General features: G+C 46.7%; 1 protein-coding gene across 9 annotated transcripts in view; it reads left to right on the top strand.

Annotated features, from left to right (window-relative positions):
- Positions 1-1,412: 1,412 nt before the first annotated feature.
- SLC5A11 (solute carrier family 5 member 11) overlaps positions 1,413-20,254 on the top strand; it is a 54,729-nt gene continuing 35,887 nt past the window's right edge. For 2 of the 9 annotated variants that reach the window (XM_070568271.1, XM_070568269.1), the window contains exons 1-6: positions 1,564-1,697; positions 1,850-2,062; positions 11,427-11,583; positions 13,995-14,066; positions 17,013-17,133; positions 18,332-18,391. In XM_070568271.1, the coding sequence (XP_070424372.1) occupies positions 18,350-18,391 (42 nt within the window). In that variant the 5' untranslated portion in view covers positions 1,564-1,697; positions 1,850-2,062; positions 11,427-11,583; ... (1 more) ...; positions 17,013-17,133; positions 18,332-18,349. Of the gene's footprint in view, positions 1,759-1,849; positions 2,063-11,426; positions 11,584-13,994; positions 14,067-17,012; positions 17,134-18,331; positions 18,392-20,254 lie in introns of all 9 variants that reach the window. The other 7 variants (XM_070568266.1, XM_070568265.1, XM_070568267.1 and 4 more) reach the window with 6 other exon arrangements.

The following is a 20,254-nucleotide window of genomic DNA, read 5'->3' as shown; positions in this document are numbered from 1 at the left end:
GGCCAGTGGGCCAATTCTGGTCCTCACAGATTAATAATCATGAGACTTTATACAAAATTCTGCACTTTGCATTTTTCTAGAACAATCAGAAGGTCTGGCTCCATGGGACCTGTGTTCCCCTAGTTGGAGCTGAGTCACAGCTGTCCCCTTCAGCTGGGACACACGCTGTCCAGTCGGCCACAGCCCGACCTGGCCTGCCTCACTCATCTATAAGCCTTGCCTGTAGGCACTGTGACCGGGAACATGCCCGTGGTCCCCCAGACCTGCCTGAAGAAGTCAGGACTTGGGGGCCAGCTGGGTGGCGCAGCGGCTAAGTGCACGCGTTCTGCTTCAGCAGCCCAGGGTTGGCCAGTTCGGATCCCGGGTGCGGACATGGCACTGCTTGGCAAGCCATGCTGTGGTAGGCATCCCACATATAAAGTAGAGGAAGATGGGCACGCATGTCAGCTCAGGGCCAGTCTTCCTCAGCAAAAAGAGGAGGATTGGCAGTGGATGTTAGCTCAGGACTAATCTTCCTAAAAAAAAGAAGTCAGGACTGGAACCCAGGTTGGTGGAGCACTGCATCTTCTATGGCACCCCACTGCCTTCCCTGTATTGTGGCCTGAGTCTCAGGCTGTGCGTTCCCTGGCCCTCTGTCTGTGTGCCCCCTTCTCCAATCCCAGCTCTTCCTTCTGTACATCTGTTCCCCTGGGCAGACCATATCCGGCGGGCCCCCGTTTGTGCTGGTATCGGTCCAATTGCCAGGTCTTTGTGCATCCAGGCCACCCTCCGTCCAGCTGATGCATCTCTAAGCCATCTGCCACTGCTGCCGTAGCAGTCTGGGACTAAACAGACTCGGTCCAAATCCTCGCTCTGCCACTTACTAGCTTGGTGACCTTGGGCAAGTCGCTCACGTTTCTCTATCTCTGTTTCCTCCTCGGTAAAGTGGAGATAATAACAGGACCTGTCCTGGAGGTTTGTGGGAAAGACCAAGCGAGCAGAGACACGGAAAGTACTTAGAACAGAACCTGTGCATACTCATTATCACTATTCTTCCTGAATTACTCTGTGCTAGGGGCTGCACCCCCAGGGCCCAGGCAGGCCAACTGAAGGAGAGAGATGGGCTGGAGGTTAGGTCTGTACTGAGAGGGGGTGGCCACAACTCTGCTCCAGCCAGTAGCTGTCCTGTGGCCATGCGGGCCTGGTGTGGCCAGATCTTCAGATTGCTCTATGAAAGTGGGAAATCCAGAGTCCTGTTTAAAGTCTTTTGCAAATGCTAATAACTATTTTAAAAAAATTTTTAATGCTCTGAGCATCCAGGAAAAGCCTTCTGCTGTCCCCCACTGCTGTCCCCGTCCTGGTGTCATGGGCCATGCCCTGGCCGTGCCTTGGTCACTCCTCACAGCTCCTCTGGGCTCCAGACACCTCGTTTTGTCCTGTCTTGGTCTGGAGAGCTCACAGAGAAGGGCCTGAACAAAGGGTGGTCACTGTTCCTGCGGCTGCAGCGGTGGGGCCACACTGCGAGTGCTCTCCTGGGACTTTCCCTCTGTCCCCTGCCTCCCCCGCCAGCATCTCCCCTCCCCCCTTCCTCCAGCTTGTCCCAAGCCCGCCTGTCCCCATTGTGGAGGCAGGCCAGTGGAAGAGTGGGTGAGTGAAGCAGGACTGCGCCCTGGGCTCCAGCGGCTCCCCTCCCCTCCCGGCCCTGGGTCCCCCACCAGGTGAGGACCTGATGGAGGCCATGTGGGTGGAGCTCGAGGCATGCCCCACAGGGGCCTCCAGGTTGGAGTTCAAGGTCAAGGATTCGGGGATGGGCTTGGCCTCTCTCTGTCCCTGGGGCGATCGTTTGCGCTTCCTCTAATCCCTGTTGCAGGCAAGAATGGAATTTGGAGTTTGACCTACAAGGAGCTTCTCTCAGCAGCTGGAAGAGCCGGAGGGAGGGGCACCACTATCTTGTCAAGCTCTGGCTGCGAGGGGAGAGCAGCCCTGGTGTCTCCCTCTCACAGCCGTCTCTGCCTCCTTCTGCCTCAGAAGCCACAGGAGCCACCAACAGGCACCAGGGCAGGCAGCCCTCATCCAGAGGAAGGTAAGACTCCCGCCTCCCCAGACCCATTCTGCAAACTGGGGAAGCTGATCTGGGGACAGGAGCCGGTGCTGGCAGGTTCACAGCCTCCAGCTGGAAACCACGGAGTTGGGGAGCCACAGCTCCTTGGAAAAGGCTTGTCACACGCCAGGCAAATAGGGTGTATTTCGGGGGGTGGACAGAGCCAGCGGCGCCAGGCGTGGGTCCCAGCTCTTCCACTAACCAAGTTCAGGGATCATTTCGCTTCACTCAGCCTCAGCTTCCTTATCTGTCAAATGGGGGTGTGAACCTTGGCCCAGCCCAGCCCAGCCCACAGGTGTGGTGTACTCTTGGGGACTCAAAGACACAAGGCAGGTGAAGATATCTAGGTAAACGGCAAAAAGCTAGAGGATGTGTGACTGTAGCTGCGGCTGCTGTGAACTACAAGCAAATACGAGTCAGTGGTACAGGCTGGGCATGTGCAGGGGCTTCACATCCAGGGCCTGGTCGAACTGCCACGAGAGCCCTGTAAGGGCACAAGCACCCTAATTCCCGGACAGTGCCTGAGAGCCTCGAGGAAACTAGCTCAGTTCGCCCACTTAGTGAGTGGCAGCGCCAAGACTCGCCTCCCGCAGCCAGGAGCTCATCCACAGCATGCGGTCTTCAGATGGTGTTCTGAATGATTCTGGGGAAGCGAGTGGAAGAGGAACCCCCCAAAGGGCGACCTGGGGGTATGACATGGGGGGGTGACAATGTGCAGGAGGATACAGCAAAAGCTCTGAAAATCCCCTATTTATTTGTTGTGCAAATGTTTGTTGAGTGCCTGCTTGGGGGACACAGTGTGAGCGAGGCAGACATAGTCCCTGCCTTCATGGAGCCTGCAATGTGGTGGTGACAGGAAGTAAGGAGAGAATCGTCTAAATCAAGTGTCATGCTTGGTTCAACATTGATGAGATGTCGTGTTTGCTGTGACGGCAAATGAAGACCCAATTTAGACTGAGGACGAAAGAAGCATCCTTTGGGGATGTGACAGTTGGGCAATGTCTGAAGGACTAGTAGGAGTTTGTCAAGCCAAAAGCATAGGGAAAAGCATCCAGGCAGAAGGAACAGAACGGCAAAGCCAGAAATAGTGCTGGAGAAATAGAAAGCAAGCTGGCGTGAGATGCGCCTGAGGCTGTAGCAGAGCACCTCGGCGGCAGGCGCTGAGACGCTTTGAGAGGAAAAGGGTCTGCTCTGATTTATGTCCATAGATCTCTCTGGTTTCCATGTGAGGGTGGACCAGAAGGAAGCAAGAGTGGCGTCAGGGAGGCAAGACGGGAGGTTCCTGCTCCGGTGGCTTGGACGACAGCCAGGTAGAAGTAAAGGTGAGGGAAAATGGACGGATTCAAGGCGTATTTTGGAAGTAGAATGAAAGAGAATTAGGGGTCAATAGATTCTGGGAGTTGAGACCGAGACACTGTGAATTCTTTGATGGTGTGTTTGTAGCCGTGGCATCCTTGGTGCTTAGGCACAGTGGCTGGCACACAGTCCATGCCCACAGACCACTTGATGAGTGAGTGAATGGGTGAATGAATGAATGACTCCAGGGTGTCTCTCAGGGTTCTGGCGTGAGCAGCAGGGTGGATGAAGTTGCCATTTTGAGAGATGGGGAGGACTGGAAGCCGTGGCATGTCATGGTCTCCGACTTGGTTTGGGATGCTGATGGGGCATGCACAAGAATGCCAGGGTGGCATTTGGACGAGTGGGTGTGGGGCTCACAGGTGCCCTTGCGACATCTATTCCCTCTAGGAATCATGAGACGAAGTCATCACTGAAGGGAAGAGGCGGGTTGAGGAGAAAGCTAGCAGGTCCCCTGCACCCAAGGACTCTGAGGAAAGCTGCCCTGCCCTATCGTGCCTACAGTTTCTTTCCCAATTACCAGAGCTGGGGCTCTTCCTAACAGACTGCTGACAGTTCTGGCCTCTGCATCAGCCCAGAGTCCCTCAGAATCTGTCCTCTCAACCTATTTCTAGACACCTGGCCCTAATGAACCCTGTAGCATCACTGGTCGAGCCGGCCAGGGTGGTCCTTCAGCTCCTCCCCTCCGCAACTCTAGGCCCTGACGCCCAGCTCTGCCTTACAGAATTGACCCCTCCCTCTGCTTGGGCTGCCTCCACCACCAGCCTCTCTGGGTGTCCTGGACTCAAGCCAAGCCAAAGGCCGGGCTTGTGGCTGTGGAGTGGGCCGTTACCTCCACTGCAGGTGACCACAGAGAAGGGGTAGGAAACGGTGTGAGTAGCTGCCGGCCTGAAAGGTGCAGCCTGTGCCAGCCCTTGTTGTAACCCCTGGAATTTTCCCTGCCGGTGTCCCCGTGCCAAGCAGCGCTTAGGAGCTCGCGTGTTAAACCTGAGCTGGAGCCGAGTTCAGTTATTTACCAGAGGTGTGCCCTTGGGCCGCAGCCACGCCTTTGAGACCTGACCTCTTAGAAGCATTATGTGTTTAAAATGAAATTCACACACATACGGGGCCAGGGTCTGCCTGACCTCAAAGTCCACGCTATTGTTTTTTTAAAGATTGGTCCTGAGCTAACATCTGTTGCCAATCTTCTTTTTTTTCTTCTTCTTTTCCTCAAAGCCCCCCCGTACATAGTTGTATATTGCAATTGTAGATCCTTCTGGCTCTGCTATGTGGGACGCTGCCTCGCTTGGCTTGATGAGTGGTGCCATGTCCGCACCCAGGATCTGAACCAGCGAAACACTGGGCTGCCGAAGCAGAATGCATGAACTTAACCACTCGGCCACGGGGCCAGCCCCTCTTTTGTTTTTTTAATGAATGTATAAGAAGGATGGGGACAGACCAAGTATTCTGGACCTAATCACATTGTATAATGTACTCGCTTAATGCTTTTAACAAACCTGTGACATATGTCTGATTGTTATCCCCATTTTATAAATGGGGAAACTGAGTCTCAGAGAGGTGATTTGCCCAAGATGACGGAGCTAATAAGAGGTGGAGCTGGAATTTGAACTGGGCAGTGCATTTCTAACGTCTCTCACTTTATTATGACACATCTATTTCCCAGCGAGTATTTTGCCAATGATTAAAATTTGTAATTAGATGGTCACTGTCATCTTTGGTCAGTGCACGGCCCTCCCTTAGTTTCTCTTTGTCTCATTCTCTGTCCCTGCTAGTGTGTTTGATCTTCTTTGGCAAATATGCCTTCATCCTGGCAAAATATTTGGCACTATCTTGTGTCTTGGAATATATTTAATATCCACAGATGGTTTTATGCTGTAAATCTTGTTCCATTTGTTTCTTTTTCTTTCATTATGAAATGTTTCAGACGCACAAAAGTTAGGAAGGATAATGTGCCCCACACCAGTGGATGCCTAAGAAACCAGATCAAAGCCCTGCCCGGCCTGTGCACTCAGTGCCCCGTCTTTTCCTCACACTGGGGTGTGGAAAATTTCCACATCTGCTCTGGCAGATTATGTAACCGGTCAAAAGGAAAAGGGTGAGCAGCCGTCGCTGCTTGCTGAGCTTCCTCTGTTCTTTGGCTGCCCGGCGGGCCACTGTAAGGGCAGTGTATCCTTGCAAACAAAGCCCACTCTGTTACAACACCCGCTTTGCACAGACTCCCATTAACCCTGCTCTCCCACACAGGGAGGGTCCTTCACAGGTGGTGAAGCCAGAGCCCACCCCTAGCTTGGCCCTCCTGGGGCAGTGCAAGGGGCAAAGGGCACTTGGGGTCACGTCACTGAGTGGCTCTGGGCACACATAGCACTACAATGGGCTGTGGTGAGAACCCACAAGGATGGGGTCAGGTCCGCCTTGCTCACTACTTTGTCCTCTGTGCCTAGCAAAGAGCCTAGCACACAGCTGGTGCCTAATAAGTGTTTGTGGGAAAGAAAAAGAGAAAGAGGGAGGAAAGGAGTGCAGGAGGGCAGGAGAGAAAGAGAAGGGCAGGAGGAAGGGAGGAAAGGAAGATAGATGAACCGGTACTGGATAATTCAATGAGCTTCTGTTCAGGACCGGGGTTCAAATCCCGCCACTGGCACTTACTGTGACCTAGAAGCAAGTGGCACAGCCCGGACCTGAACCTAGCTCACTTTCACCTCTTCATGCCGCCATTTCCCACCTCTAGAATGGACAGGTAATAGTGTTTACGTCACAGGGCTGAAGAGGATGAAGTAAGGTGACAAGTGTAAAGTGCGCTCCATGCCTGGCGCTTCAGTAAATAATGCTCACTAAAGTTAAGATGCTAGTTGCTACACCGACAGCATGGATTTGCTGAAGAAGGGGCATGTTGAGGGCTCCGCCTCTGAGCATGTGGCCTAGGCAGCCGCCTCTGGGTTCCACAGCTTTTCTGGTCCTATTCCCACCGTGAAGACGCACCAGTCCCTCCAGGCCCCTGGCTGGGCGCCCACCTCCCTAGGACTCTGGAAGGGCCTGGAGTCGGTGCCAGCCTGCCCAGAGCGGTGATGAATAACTTGTTTATCTCTCCCACCGCTCTCCGTGCCTGGCAGGCAGAGGTCTGAAAGGGGAGGCTGGGGGAGGGGCTGGACATAGAGGAAGGCTGGCTCCCCAGTCAGCCCACTGCCTCTCCTCCCTCCTTCCTCCCCTTCCTCCCTTTCAGTCCTGCTGGGTTCTAGAACAATCTGCCCCACTCCCCAATTCAGCATCAGTCTCCACCTTAAGCTGCTTCCTATGCTCCTAGTCCTCATTTCCCCCAAAGTCCCCTGTTTAGGAAGCAGCAGGTGGAAGCATTTGAAAATCCAGGCCCTGAAATCAGACAGAGCCGGATTCGTGTCCCAGCTTTCCCACTCATCAGCTGTGTGACACAGCTTCCTTGCCTGTGAAGTGACAAGAACACTACCTACCTAACAGGGGCTTCACCCTTGAGATTGCCCTCAAGGACCATGCAGTCCCCTCCTCCCCAAGCCTCCAGAACCTGCCTTTTCTAGTTAGACCCCCTTTCATGGGTCTAACTTTCATGAGCCTCCACTCCCAACCTGGAAAGCGGCTCCAGCTCCAGCCCTCCCTTCCTGCTTTCCCCCTGCGAGGTCTCTGGTTCAGCGGGGTCAGTCTTGAGCAGCTTGTTGTCACCCCATTTTACAGAGGACAGTGATCACAAACCCTAGAGCTGACTGAGGCTCTGAGGGCTGAGAGGTGACCTGGGTTGGAATTTGCGCTTCTGCTCCGTACTACATTAGAGCAGGGTGAGTGTCGGAGCTGGGTTTGCCCCCTATTAGCAAGTCTGTCTTTCCTCCTTCCCTCCTTTACCTTCTTCCTTCTATCTTTGGATTAATGCTATGGATCAATGGCTGCTTAGGTATTCTCTTCCGTGGAGAGGGCCACCACGTCCCAGGTCTGGGAAGCTGTGAGCATCCTCTCAACAGAACAAGAGCAAGGCCCAACCCCAGGGAGAGAAACTCAAAGCTATGCTTGGTGTGGGAAGGGCACTTACAGGTCATTGAGCGCCCCCATGAGGCATCTTCTCTAAGTGCACGTCCAGCCTTTTCTTTTCCGGCTCAAAGGCAGAGGTTCTCAATCCAGGGGACATCTGTGGCTGTCACAACTTGGGGGATGGTGCTACTGACATATCGTGGGTAGCTACCAGGGACCCTGCTAAACATCCCACATTGCACAGGACAGTCCCCTACAATGAAGAATTGCCGTTCCAAAACGTCAATAGTGTTGAAGATGAGAAATTCTACTCCAAGAACGAGGGACATCCTGCCCAGGTGACCAGGCCAATCTGTCTTTGGGCAGCTCTGACCAGAAGCAGGAAATTGTTCCCTAATTCTCGCTCTCCCTCACTTACCCTGTCAGGTAATCACCAAGTCCTATCAACTCTAACCCCACATTATTTCTCTAATCCGCTTTTTCTCAGCCCTCCCTATCCTTCGTCTCAAGTTTGGGTCATGACAGAACAACTTTCTGTTCACCCTCTTGTTGCTGCTAGTCAGCCTTCCCACCCACATCTGACCATGCCACTTCCTTCTTCAAAATTCTTCAATGGCATTCCTTAACTCTGAGCAGAGGTGTGTAAATGGAGGCATTGCTGCCCTCCGCGAGATGTTTTGAAAATATATGGGAGCATTTTTAGTTGTCACAATGATGGGGGCACTACTGGCATTCAGGGGGTGGAGGCCAGAGAGGCTAGACACCTTGAAATGCACAGGACTGCCCCATGCAACACAGACTTTCAGATGTCCCACCACAAACGTAGGCGGGGGAAAACATGCTTATAACTATCTGAGACTAGACCCTACCTCCAGTCTATAGAAAACACAAAGTGGTGGGGGAGGAGGTTATGTAAAAAAAGGTACCCACTTTTTATTTTCACACATTGTCTCAAATATTTTTAAGAAGGCTCTGTCCTATATTAAAAGTATGGTATACCATAGCAATTGCTTGGGCTTTTTAAGTAATATTGAAAATCACTAAAGCATTTTTATAAATTTAAACATTTCGATGTATATACTAGTTTCTATTCTGGTGTTTCTCCATAGATTCACTCTTTATTCCGTGCTTCTAGAAGAAAACGGCTTTTGATTTTCTTATTTCTCTTAAATTCAAAGTTTATTTGCTATAATGGATGAAAGTATCTGACTGCCCCTTTGGGTCTTGCAGTGGAGTCAGATGGAGCAGTTACGTGTTGAAACACCCATGCTTTCCTTTTATTTCTCTTTTATGTTAGAGTTAGAGCATTGTATTGATTTTTTTTAAAAAATGATGTGTGTAGGTAAGGTAATATTAATTACGAAATTCAGTATTCAGTGACAGGGGTATTGCAAAATATTTGTTCTAAAAACGGGATAATGTCTGATAGGTTGAGACCACTGACCTTGTAAAACTCTTTGAATAACATCAAAGGGTTGGTACAACGCCTTCATATCTGATTAGCCTCACTGCCCATCTCCCGTCCTCCTGATCTTACTTAATCCCCAGGCAAGAATGTGGTGCTGCCTTGAACATGATGTGCTCGTTCACACCTCAGTGTCTGCAGACGCTGTTGGCTTGGCTTGGAATGCTCCCCAACCCCTGCTTGTCCACATGGGACCACCTACTTATTCTTCAAAACCCAGCTTGTATGCTACAGTCTGGATTCCCTCACGTAAAATTAGTTAATCCTTCCTCACCGCACCTTATAGAAAATAATAGTAATAGTAACAATAATAATAGCAACTACAGTTTATCGAGCACAGCTGTGCAAGGCTCTGTGCGCAACACTTCACACGTACTAGCGCGCAGTAATCTATGAAGTATAAACACTTAGTGCCCCATCTTGCAGATAGGAAAGCTAAGGGTTAGGGGAATTAGGGAATTTGCCCAAGTTCTGAGGATTGGCAAGTGGTGGAGCCAGCTGTATGGCTCCTAAGCTTCAAGCCTTAACGCATCACTCTCTGCACCTCCACTCTATGAAATATCACACGGTGTTGTTTTCATCCATGAGCGGTTTTATCCCAGTTTGGGGCTGCATATCACCGAGGGCAGGGACTGAGTTTTTTTATTCCTGAACCCCTTGAAGCTGACACCCCCCAGAGGCTGACATCCTCAGGGTGGAGTCACATTTTTTTTTTTTTTATTTTAAAGATTTTATTTTTTCCTTTTTCTCCCCAAAGCCCCCCGGTACATAGTTGTATATTCTTCGTTGTGGGTCCTTCTAGTTGTGGCATGTGGGACGCCGCCTCAGCATGGTCTGATGAGCAGTGCCATGTCCGCGCCCAGGATTCGAACCAACGAAACACTGGGCCGCCTGCAGCGGAGCGCGCGAACTTAACCACTTGGCCATGGGGCCAGCCCCACATGTTTGTTTTTTTTAAAGATTGGCACCTGGGCTAACAACTGTTGCCAATCTTCCTTTTTTTTTTTTTTTTTTTTTTTCCGCTTTTCCTCTCCAAATCCCCCCAGTACATAGTTGTATATTTTAGTTGTGGGTCCTTTTAGTTGTGGCATATGGGACGTGGCCTCAGCGTGGCCTGACGAGCAGTGCCATGTCCGCGCCCAAGATCTGAACTGGTGAAACCTGGGCCGCCACAGTGGAGCGCGCAAACTTGGTCACGGGGCCAGCCCCGGAGTCGCATCTTAACACAAGAATAAGTCAATGCCTAAATCATTTATAGTAAAATCACCCTTGGGAATTTTATTAGTTTCCAATTGCTGCTGTAACAAATTGCCACAAATGTAGCGGCTTAAAACAATACAAATTTATTATCTTACAATTCTGCAAGTAGAAGTTCTAAGTGAGTCTTACCAGGCTCAAATCAAGGTGACAGCAGGGCTTAATTCCTTCTGCATGCTCTCGGGGAGAATTCATTAATTTGCTTTTTCTAGCTTCTAGAAGCCGCCTGCATTCCTTGGCTCATGGTCCTGTTACTGCATCTTCAAAGCCAGGAACATTGGGCCAAATCCTTCTCACACTGTTATCTTTCTGGTTCTCTTGTCTGATTCCCTCTTCCACTTTCAAGGACCCTTGTGATTACATTAGTCTCACTAGATAATTCAGGATAATCTCCTTATTTTAAGGAGAGCTGACTAGTAATCTTAATTCCATCTGCAACTTTAATTGTCTTTTGCTATATAAGAACATATTCACAGGTTCTGGAGATAAGGAGGTAAACATATTTGAGGTGAGCATGATTCTGCCTACCACAGGAGTCTCTTAAATTGCCCACAGAAGTGCAGTATCCTGAGAAACAGCTTAGGATGTGTTTCAAAGCATGGATTCTGGAGCAAGATTATTTGCCTTCAAATTCCAGCTCTACCACTTGAGCTGTATTACTTTGGGCAAGTTACTTAACTTCTTTGTGGCTCAATTTTGCCATCTGTAAAATGGTATGATAGCAATAGTGCCCATTTGGCAGGTTTGTAAACACTTAGAATGATGCTTGGCATGTAGCAGCTGTTATATAGGTGTTTATTAAATGTATGAAATTTCATAGGCATATTGAGCATTGGAACAAGATTGTACTATCTGGTTGAGTCTCAGACAAAATCATTGGCTTGATCTTTACCAAGCTGTGAGGTACCTGGGAAACAGACTGACTCGAGTGTCTCTTTTTTCTCTCACTCTCAGACATGTGCTTATTAAGTGGAAGAGCATGGTGAAACCATCTGCACTACTTAAATTGTATGTTTTCCCTTATGTTTTGCCAAGTGAACGGTTGAATTGGTAAAAATCAACTGTGGATTTGGTCTGACTTCATTGTAAATATTTGCTGGATGAATGAGTGAATGGATGGATGGGCAGATGGTTGGATGGATCTGCCTTCCTGAGCTCTGTCTTCAACACACATCCCTCCACTTGTGTCATCCTGCTTGGATGCTCCAAGGGGACAGCCAAGGAGAGTGTGAGAGGAGTTCGTGGGGTTGTGGCATCTGACACGCACTTACACTTCCACAGGATTGAGAGAGAGTTCAGGACCATGGAGAGCGGCCCCAGCAGCCCTCAGCCGGCGCCGTCGGATCCTCTGGAGGCGTTTCCCCAGAGGAGCCTGGAGCCAGGTGACATCGCAGTGCTGGTTCTGTACTTCCTCTTTGTCCTGGCCGTTGGAGTATGGGTAAGCCAGGCCAGTGGGAGGGAGAGAGGGGAAGAAACCAGCTCAAGGTCATACAGTAATCAGAACTTCAAATTTTTAAAAATGTGTTGAGTATTGACTATGTGTCCGGTACTGTGTTAGGCATTTTCACTTGTGTTATCTCGTGTAGTTTGCACAAGTCCCCGAGGAAGATACTGTTGTTAAACCCACTTCATAGATAAGGAAACTAAGGTGCAAAGAATTTAAGTTCCTTTTTCTGTCAGTAAGTTAGAAGAGCTGGGGTTAGAATCCCTATCTCCTTCACTTTGAAGCCCATGCTCTTTTTGAAAAATTATTATTTAAAGGAAGTTTTTTTTTTTAAGGCTATACAGTCACATGGTTCAAAAATAAAAACACCTTAAACTGACATACAGCGAAAAGTCTCGCTACTGCTCTTCCCTCCATAGGTAACCACTGTTATTAACTTTTTAGTACATTAGTGTGTTCTTTCAGAGTTTCTTTATGCAAATCCAATCAAATGTTAACGTGTGTATTTCCCTCTTTCTTAAATAGAAGGTAGCTTATTATACAAACTGTTTCTTACCTTGCTATTTTTCACTTAGTGTCTCTTGGATATCTCTTCATATCAGTACATAGCAGCTTCCTCATCTTCTTAAAAGTTGCACAATATTCCATTAGATCATTGTATTGTAATTTATTTAACCTGTTTCTTACTGAGAGTTATTTAGATCGTTTCCTATCTCTTACTATTACAAATTAGGCTGAAATAAGCACATCCTGTACATTATTCTGGATTATTTATTTTGGATGTGTGCAATTATAATGCAGGATAAATTCTTACAACCTATGGAACTGTCAGGTTAAAGGATATATGTATCTGTAATTATGATTGTTTGTGTCAAATTGCCCTCTGTAGCTAGAGTACCAATCTGCACACACATCATTAATGTATGAGAGAAAGTCTTTTTGTGTCGCACCCTCACCCACATGGTAGTGTCAAACTTTCTCATTGTTGCCAAACTGATGGGGAAACATAAGATCTCAATGCATTGTTAATGTGCACTTATCTTATAATAAATGAGGCTGGGCACCCTTACATATGTTTAAGGACCACTTATTTTCTTTCTGTGAAGTATAGTTTCATATTTTTTGCCCGTTTTCATTGGGGTCTTGCTCTTTTTCTTCTCAATTTCTAGGAACTGTTCACGTATTAAGGAGATTAATAAGTTTGGGATAAGGATGGCGCAGAGGAGGTGCTGCTGTCTGACTTCAGGTCACTTGGTACAAAGGACTTGAAAACTGTAGCCCTCTGAGGTCTTCCCACTTTGGTCCAACTATTTGTGGGTCATTTCTCTACTTTTACCCCTTAGCTTTACCTCCTCCCGGTCAAGAAGGCGAAAAAGTGCTAGACATCCCAAAGACCATGGATCTGACCTCTCTCTGTTTCCCCCACTTTCACAGGACACACTGAGATGGATGGGGGCTTTGGAGTCAGACAGCCTTGGGATCAGGGTTAGAGGTAGGGATAGAGTTAGTGCGAGGGTTAGAGTTCCTGAGGATCTGTATTTTCACAGGAAATCCAGAAGGCTGTGATATATTATCGGCAGGGGAAGCCCTGGATTTAGATGAACCTTTTGGCACGAGTTCTTTATCTTAGAAAATACTTCCTGTGTCAGAGTTGAGCAGGAATGAGCCACAGTGCATTTTCTATAGCAATTGCAAGAATGCAAAGGTATCATTTCATGCTATCTCTTATCCAGTAAGAATTCCGTCACCAACATCTGCACTCAGAGGCTCAGAGAAGTTAAACAACTTACCCAAGAACCCACAAGCTACTTAGTGGCCAAAATGTCTCTATTAAAACACCTTCAATGCCAGGAAGCTCACTCCTTCTAAAGATATTTTTGTAGACCAGCTAACAACATGGTCTCCGAAATCAGGCTGACCTGGGTTTGAATTCCTAGCCCTTTCACTATCTAGAAATATGGCACTAGATAAGTGACATTACTTCTGAGTCTCAGTTTCTCCATCTGTCAGATTGGCCTAATGACAACAACCTCACAGGAGTTGGTAAGGATTAAAATGAGATAATGCTTTAAAAAGCTTAGCATAGTGTCTGGCACATAGCACTAACACTCAATAGATGGGATCCAATATGAGCTATCATAGACAAGCCATAGGTCTAAAACTCAAATGCCTAGGGAGGCCAAGTGGGTTACCATAAATGTGTGAAGCAAGGAGTGGTGGGGGCTGTGTTGTCTCCTCTAAAGGCATTCAAATTAAAATCTTCTTAAAAACCATGGGTCAAACAAAATATTTGACATCTAAATCTGGCCTGCTAGACTCCCAGTTTATAATCCCCGGCCTGGGCCATTTTGGGAAGCCTCTGATTGCTAGCATTTTTGCTCACCCACCCCTCTTCTTCGTTTCAGTCCACAGTGAAGACCAAAAGAGACACAGTAAAAGGCTACTTCCTAGCTGGAGGGGACGTGGTGTGGTGGCCAGTAAGTGGTCGTTGTTTCAATTAAAGTCACTTCCCAAAGAATCTTCAAGTGCTGATGTTCTGTCTAGCCTTTGCTATCTCAGGACTCTGGTTCCATGTTGTCTGGAAGTCACAATCTAATCTAGAGAAGGCTTAGCTCCGATTCAAATTTTTTTAAAACAAAAAGAGAATTTATTAGCTCACCTAAAGGAAAAATCAAGGATTGGGCTGATTTCAAGTACAGATGAGTGCAGGAGTTCCAGTGACATTACTAGGAGAAGTAAAATTTAATTAATTTTTATTTTTTGGAGGAAGATTATCCCTGAGCTAACATCTGCTACCAATCCTCCTCTTTTTGCTGAGGAAGACTGGCCCTGAGCTAATATCCATGCCCATCTTCCTCTACTTTATATGTGGGACGCCTACCACAGCATGGCTTGCCAAGTGTTGCCATGTCCGCACCCGGGATCTGAACCAGCAAACCTTGGGCCACCAAAGTGGCATGTGCACACTTAACTGCTGCGCCACTGGGCTGACCCTGGAGAAGTAAAATTCAAAATGATTAAAATCATAAAAGTGTTTTGCCAATAGAATAAAATTAGAAATCAATAACAAAAGGAAGTTTGGGAAATTCAGAAATATGTAGAAATCAAACAACACACTCCTGAATAACTAATGAGTCAAAGGAGAAATCACAAGGGAAATAGAAATACGGAATAGAAAAACATTAGATAAAATCAACAAAATCAAAAGTTAGTTCTTTGAAACAATCAAAATTGACCAAGAAAAAAGAGAGGGGCTCAAATTTTAAAAATCAGGGATGAAAGAAAGTACATTATTACCAATCTTGCAGAAATAAAAATAATTACTAGGGAATACTATGGATAATTGTATGCCAAAAAATTAGATAATCTAGATGAAATGGACAAATTCTTAGAAAGACACAAATTACTGAAACAGACTCAAATAGAAATAGAAAACCTGAATTGTACCTATAAAAAGTAAGACCTTAAATTAGTAACCACAAAACTTCCTACAAAGAAAAGACAAAGAGGCCAGCCCAGTGGTTTAGTGGTTAAGTTCACATGCTCTGCTTTGGTGGCACAAGGTCTGTGGGTTCAGATCCTAGGTGCAGATGTATGTATGGCTCATCAAGCCATGCTGTGGCAGTGTCTCACATACAAAATAGAGGAAGATTGCCACAGATGTTAGCTCAGCAACAATCTTCCTCAAGCAAAATGAGGAACTGTACGTAAATACAATTCTGCATACATTCAGAAAAAGTGTTTGATAAAATCTAACCACCCCTTCATGATAAAAACACTCAACCAACTAGGAATAGAAGGAAAACTTCTTAACCTGACAAATGGCATCTACAAAAACCCCAGAGGTGACATCATACTTAGTGGTGAAAGCCTGAAAGCTGTCCCCCAATATCAGAAACAAGACAAGGATGTCCCCTCTCAGCATGTCTATTCACCATTTTACTCGAGGTTCTAGCCAGGGAAACTGTGAAGAAAATGAAGTAAAAGTCATCCAAATTGAAGAGGAAAAAATAACTCTATCTCTATTTGCAGACAGCATGATCTTTTATCTAGAGAATTCTAAGTAACCTGGAAAAAAATACCAGAGCTAATAAATTAGTTCAGTAAGTTTGCAGAATATAAGAGAAACATAAAAAAGCAATATAAAAGATTAACATCTTAATATATTAGCAAAGAAAAATTTGAAAATAAAATTAAGAAACAATTCCATTTACAATAGCATCAAAATAATAAAATACTTAGTAAATTTAACAAAAGAATTGCAACATATACACTGAAAACACCATTTGAAGAAAAAGAAGGACTAAATAATTGGGACGACATCCTGTGTTCATGGATTCAAAGACTTAATCTTGTTAAGATGGCAATACTCCCCAAATTGATCTATAGATTCAACACAATTCCTATCCAAATTTCTGCTGCCTTTTTTTTTTTTGCACAAATTGACACGCTGATCCTAAAATTCATGTAGAAATGCAAAGGACCCAGAATAGCCAAACAATCTTGAAAAAGTAGAACAAAGTTGGAGGACTCACACTTCTTGATTTCAAAACTTACTACGAAACTATAGTAATCAAGAGAGTGTGATGCTGGCATAAGGATAGATCAATGGAATAGAACTGGATGAAAACCAGAGACTAGAAAGTCATAGGAGGCACGGCAGCCCTCTCACGACAGTTCTTTCTCTGTCTGTCTGTCTGTCTTTAGCTCTGTCTCCCTTGCTCTGTGCTCACTTGATCCGCATCTTTCTGCATGTCCCCTTCCTCTCAGCACAGTGCCAGTGACGAGCACATAGCTGAACATGCTACTCAACCCCCGCATCCCCTCACACACACCTTCCTGGGTTACACACCCCAGTCTAAGGGACCAGCAGAGATGGTCTCCCAGTTCTAGACTGCCAGGAGAGGGAATGTAATTGACCCAGCTTGGGCCAGATGCCCAGGCCTGTCTGGTCCAATCAACTGAGACCAGAGATTGGGGTCACCAAGCACAGTCTTGGCCACTTAGAGCTCTACTGGAAGGAGGGCTCTCTACTTTGCTAAGTTAGAAGCAGAGCTGGGGATTAACACAGGCTTCCTGATTCTCATCATGAGCACTTTCTACATTACCTGTCATCCTTTCCCCCAGGGATGCTGCAGACACTTCAAGTTGCGCACTGTACCACCCTAGGGGGCACAATTCACAGTTAGGCATCATAGATGTGCATATATTATGTCAATTTCTGATAGGCGGAAGCAAAAGATTCTCAGGGAAGGGGAGTCTTTGTCTAATTTGAAAAAAGGTGCTAGATAGGCTAGGGATGGCCTTGCCGTCTCCACTTCTCCCTTTATCTTGCTCCCTTTGGAGTGTGGGAAGAACTGGGGGTGGGGGAGAAGGTACCCCAGACCTTAGCTCCAAGATCTGACTTGTCCGTCTCCCCACAGGTGGGTGCATCCTTATTTGCCAGCAACGTTGGAAGCGGACACTTCGTCGGCCTGGCAGGGTCAGGTGCTGCTACGGGTGTTTCTGTAACTGCTTATGAGTTTAACGTAGGTACTTCATGAGGTGCGGACAACTCACTCTACTTAATAGGTAGATCCTGGGGACAGTTGTGGGAATGCCCTGCACTTTTAACAATGAGTGGTGCTTTATGAAAAAACAAACAGGAAGCGTCAAGGGCACCCCTGGTTAGCAAAAATCAGTTTGATCCACAAGTCTCAGGCCTTTCTGTGTTTCTTGATGGGGGCCCGCCCATATGGCCGTGACCCCACAAATAAATGCATGAAGAAGGCTCCGAATCTCTCCCTCGTGGATGCAGAAGATGGACGGTATCAAGGGACTGGAGGGTATTTCTGTGTATTAGATGTCAATTGACCTTCACAAAAATTATGTGGTTCAGTGGTTCTTGACATTTTGCCACCCTCACAGATACCCAAGAGATTGGACACACTTTCCTGTGTAGCAGGGCTCATTCGGGATACGATTTTCACTGTGGGGGAGGGGATATACTTATTAATGACTAACATTTTTGTTAGTCATAAAATGACAGACATTTTTTAAGTGCTTACTCTATGCCACAGACTTAAGTACACTACATACCTTATCACATTATGGGATTTGATTAGTTTAGAGCCAGACTTCCTGGGTTCACTTCCTGGCTCTACCACTTACAAGCTGTGTGACCTTTGGCAAGTTACTTAACCTTTCTGAGCCTCATGTATAAAATAGAGATACTAGTGGTGCTTGCCACACTGAGTCATTGTGAGGAGTAAATGAATTGATGTTTGTAAAGTGTGCAGAGGAGTGCCTGGCATATTGTAAGTACTCAGTAAGCATCATCTCATCGATTTCCTTGCAACAACCCCATGAGGCCATTTCGCAGGTGAGAAAAATGAGTCTCAGAGACCTGTGTAAACTCTTCCAGCATCACCAGCTGGTCATCAGCGTGGCCTGTCTGACCTCACAGCCTTGTTTTAAGCACTGCCCAAGGAGGGGAGGGAACACCATGGGATGAAGGGAGATGATGTGAGGGTTAGGAGACACTCAGCTAGGAGTCACAAAAAGCTATTTCTGCTCTTCCCTACTTCATTCCCTTCTCCCATTTACACGTGGAAATATGGCTGCCCGGGAGGGTGAGCTACTCAGCAAGGAAGAGACTGACCCAGAGGCCGAGCCAGGTCAGGTTACCTTAGGGTCCAGAGGGGAATCCAAATCGGCACCTTGACGTGGTGGGAGGTGGTCCTGATTCTGTTTTCTCGGGCAGGGCATATTTTCCGTGTTGATGCTGGCCTGGATCTTCCTTCCTATCTACGTTGCTGGTCAGGTGAGTCTGAAGGCGCTTGGGGTGCTATGGAATGGGGAGACCCTTTGGGAAAGTCAAACCTGCATTCCCTCCCTCCCTCCTGTGGACATGCATTGGACAGTCCCTAAGAGGTCCCAGCACTGGTGATGGATGACGCTCGGATGAGGCAATGAGGACCCTGCCCTTAGCAATTCCCACCTGGTAACCAACGTTCAAGATACACACGGGGCTCTCAGAGGCTGGGAGAAACGCGGGCTCGAGAAAATGTTTTTAAATGCCAAAGCACAAATATAAAGCTCACAGTCTCTTTTAAATGTTTAGGCCTTAACATGTTACTGCTTTTAACTAAAAAAATATGATTCATTTATTTTTTTCTTCCTTTGTACACAAAACCGTAATGATTGAGTTATTTCTGGTTGATGCGAAACGCTGAAATTTTTGTTACCGAGTAATACTGCTCTGGACTTTTTGAAAAAGGAGTTTTGAAAATTATTTCTGATCTTACTGACAGCTTTCTGCCCCCATATTGTCTAGACTTAATTCTGTTTTAAAAGTTCTGCTACACAGCGCAAGATCATGCAATATCACAGGGTTATTCATAAAGCAACATTGGACTTTTATAATGGAAATTTTAAAAATACGCAAAGTGGAAAGAACTGCTTCATGATCAGAGGAATCATTTAAAAAGTCGCTTTGTACCAGAAGTAGTGCAATCGGTATAAAGGAGCAGTGCTGTCGGGGTGAATAACCTCGCTTGGAGATAATACTGAGTCTTAAAAGCAAGGCTTTTGGTGAGTGAGGCACCTGGGTCTGCCCCCCTGTGACTAGTTCCCACATAGACAAAATATCTGGGTGAGAACAATACTTCACTGGGGGTGAGGCTCTCGGGGCCAAAGTGTCAGTAAGTAAATTGAGACTTTATTATGGGTGGAGATGCAGCCTAGTTCATAGGTAGGGGGCCAGATGTTCTCAGCTCATGGTTTCCATTTTCTCGGGCAAGTAGAAGACAATGTCATCTGCTGGGGGAGAGGACGGAGCTCCTGTGGCTGAAGGTTGAGAAGAGGCACAAAGACTTGAAATGACTGCGGGAGTTATTTGTCATAGAAATACCTGAGGGCAACCACAGTGTGTATCCATAGGGGGCTGGGCATCCATCCTATGGAACATCAGGCTGTGAAAAGGGATGATGTTGATAGAGTTATGCTGTTGTGAAAGGATTTCCAAGCTATATTGTTCGGTAAAAATTCCCTGGATCTAGACATTCTTGGGACAACATCTTGCAAGAAGTCAAAAGAGAGATTAAGCCCATACTAGATAATAAATCCCAGAGTGTTGAGAAAGAAAAACTACCCAATCCATTTTTATTGGGAAATAATAAACACACAGAAAAGTGATAAAGCACAAATGTGCAGCTTAAGAAACTACTGTAAAATGAACACCCAGATCAAGACAGAAAAATAACAACCCCCACCATGTGCCTTCAGCAGATCCAGCACCTTCCTCTCTCCTTGACTTTCACCGAACTCACTTCCCTGCTTGTCTTTATAGTTTTAATTAAGCATACCTAAACAGTATGATTTAATTTTATAGTTTTGGGGGGCCGGCCCCATGGTGTAGTGGTTAAGTTCAGTGCACTCCACAGGTTTGGATCCTGGGCACACACCTACACCACTTGTCAGCCATGCTGTGGCAGTGACCCACATATAAAGTGGAGGAAGATTGGCAACAGATGTTAGCTCAGGGCTAATCTTCCTCAGCAAAATAATAATAATAATAACTTCACTGTTTTGGAACTATATGCACATGGAATCAGGGGTAACATATTCTTTTTTTGCATGGAGCTGATGTGTTACTTTTCACAGGTATGTAGTTATGTGTAGAATG

The sequence above is a fragment of the Equus przewalskii genome, chromosome 12, assembly GCF_037783145.1.
Source record: "Equus przewalskii isolate Varuska chromosome 12, EquPr2, whole genome shotgun sequence".
NCBI classification, from domain to species: Eukaryota; Metazoa; Chordata; class Mammalia; order Perissodactyla; family Equidae; genus Equus; species Equus przewalskii.
The sequence above is the reverse complement of the archived record's forward strand: the minus strand, read 5'-3'. Positions and strand labels throughout refer to the sequence as shown.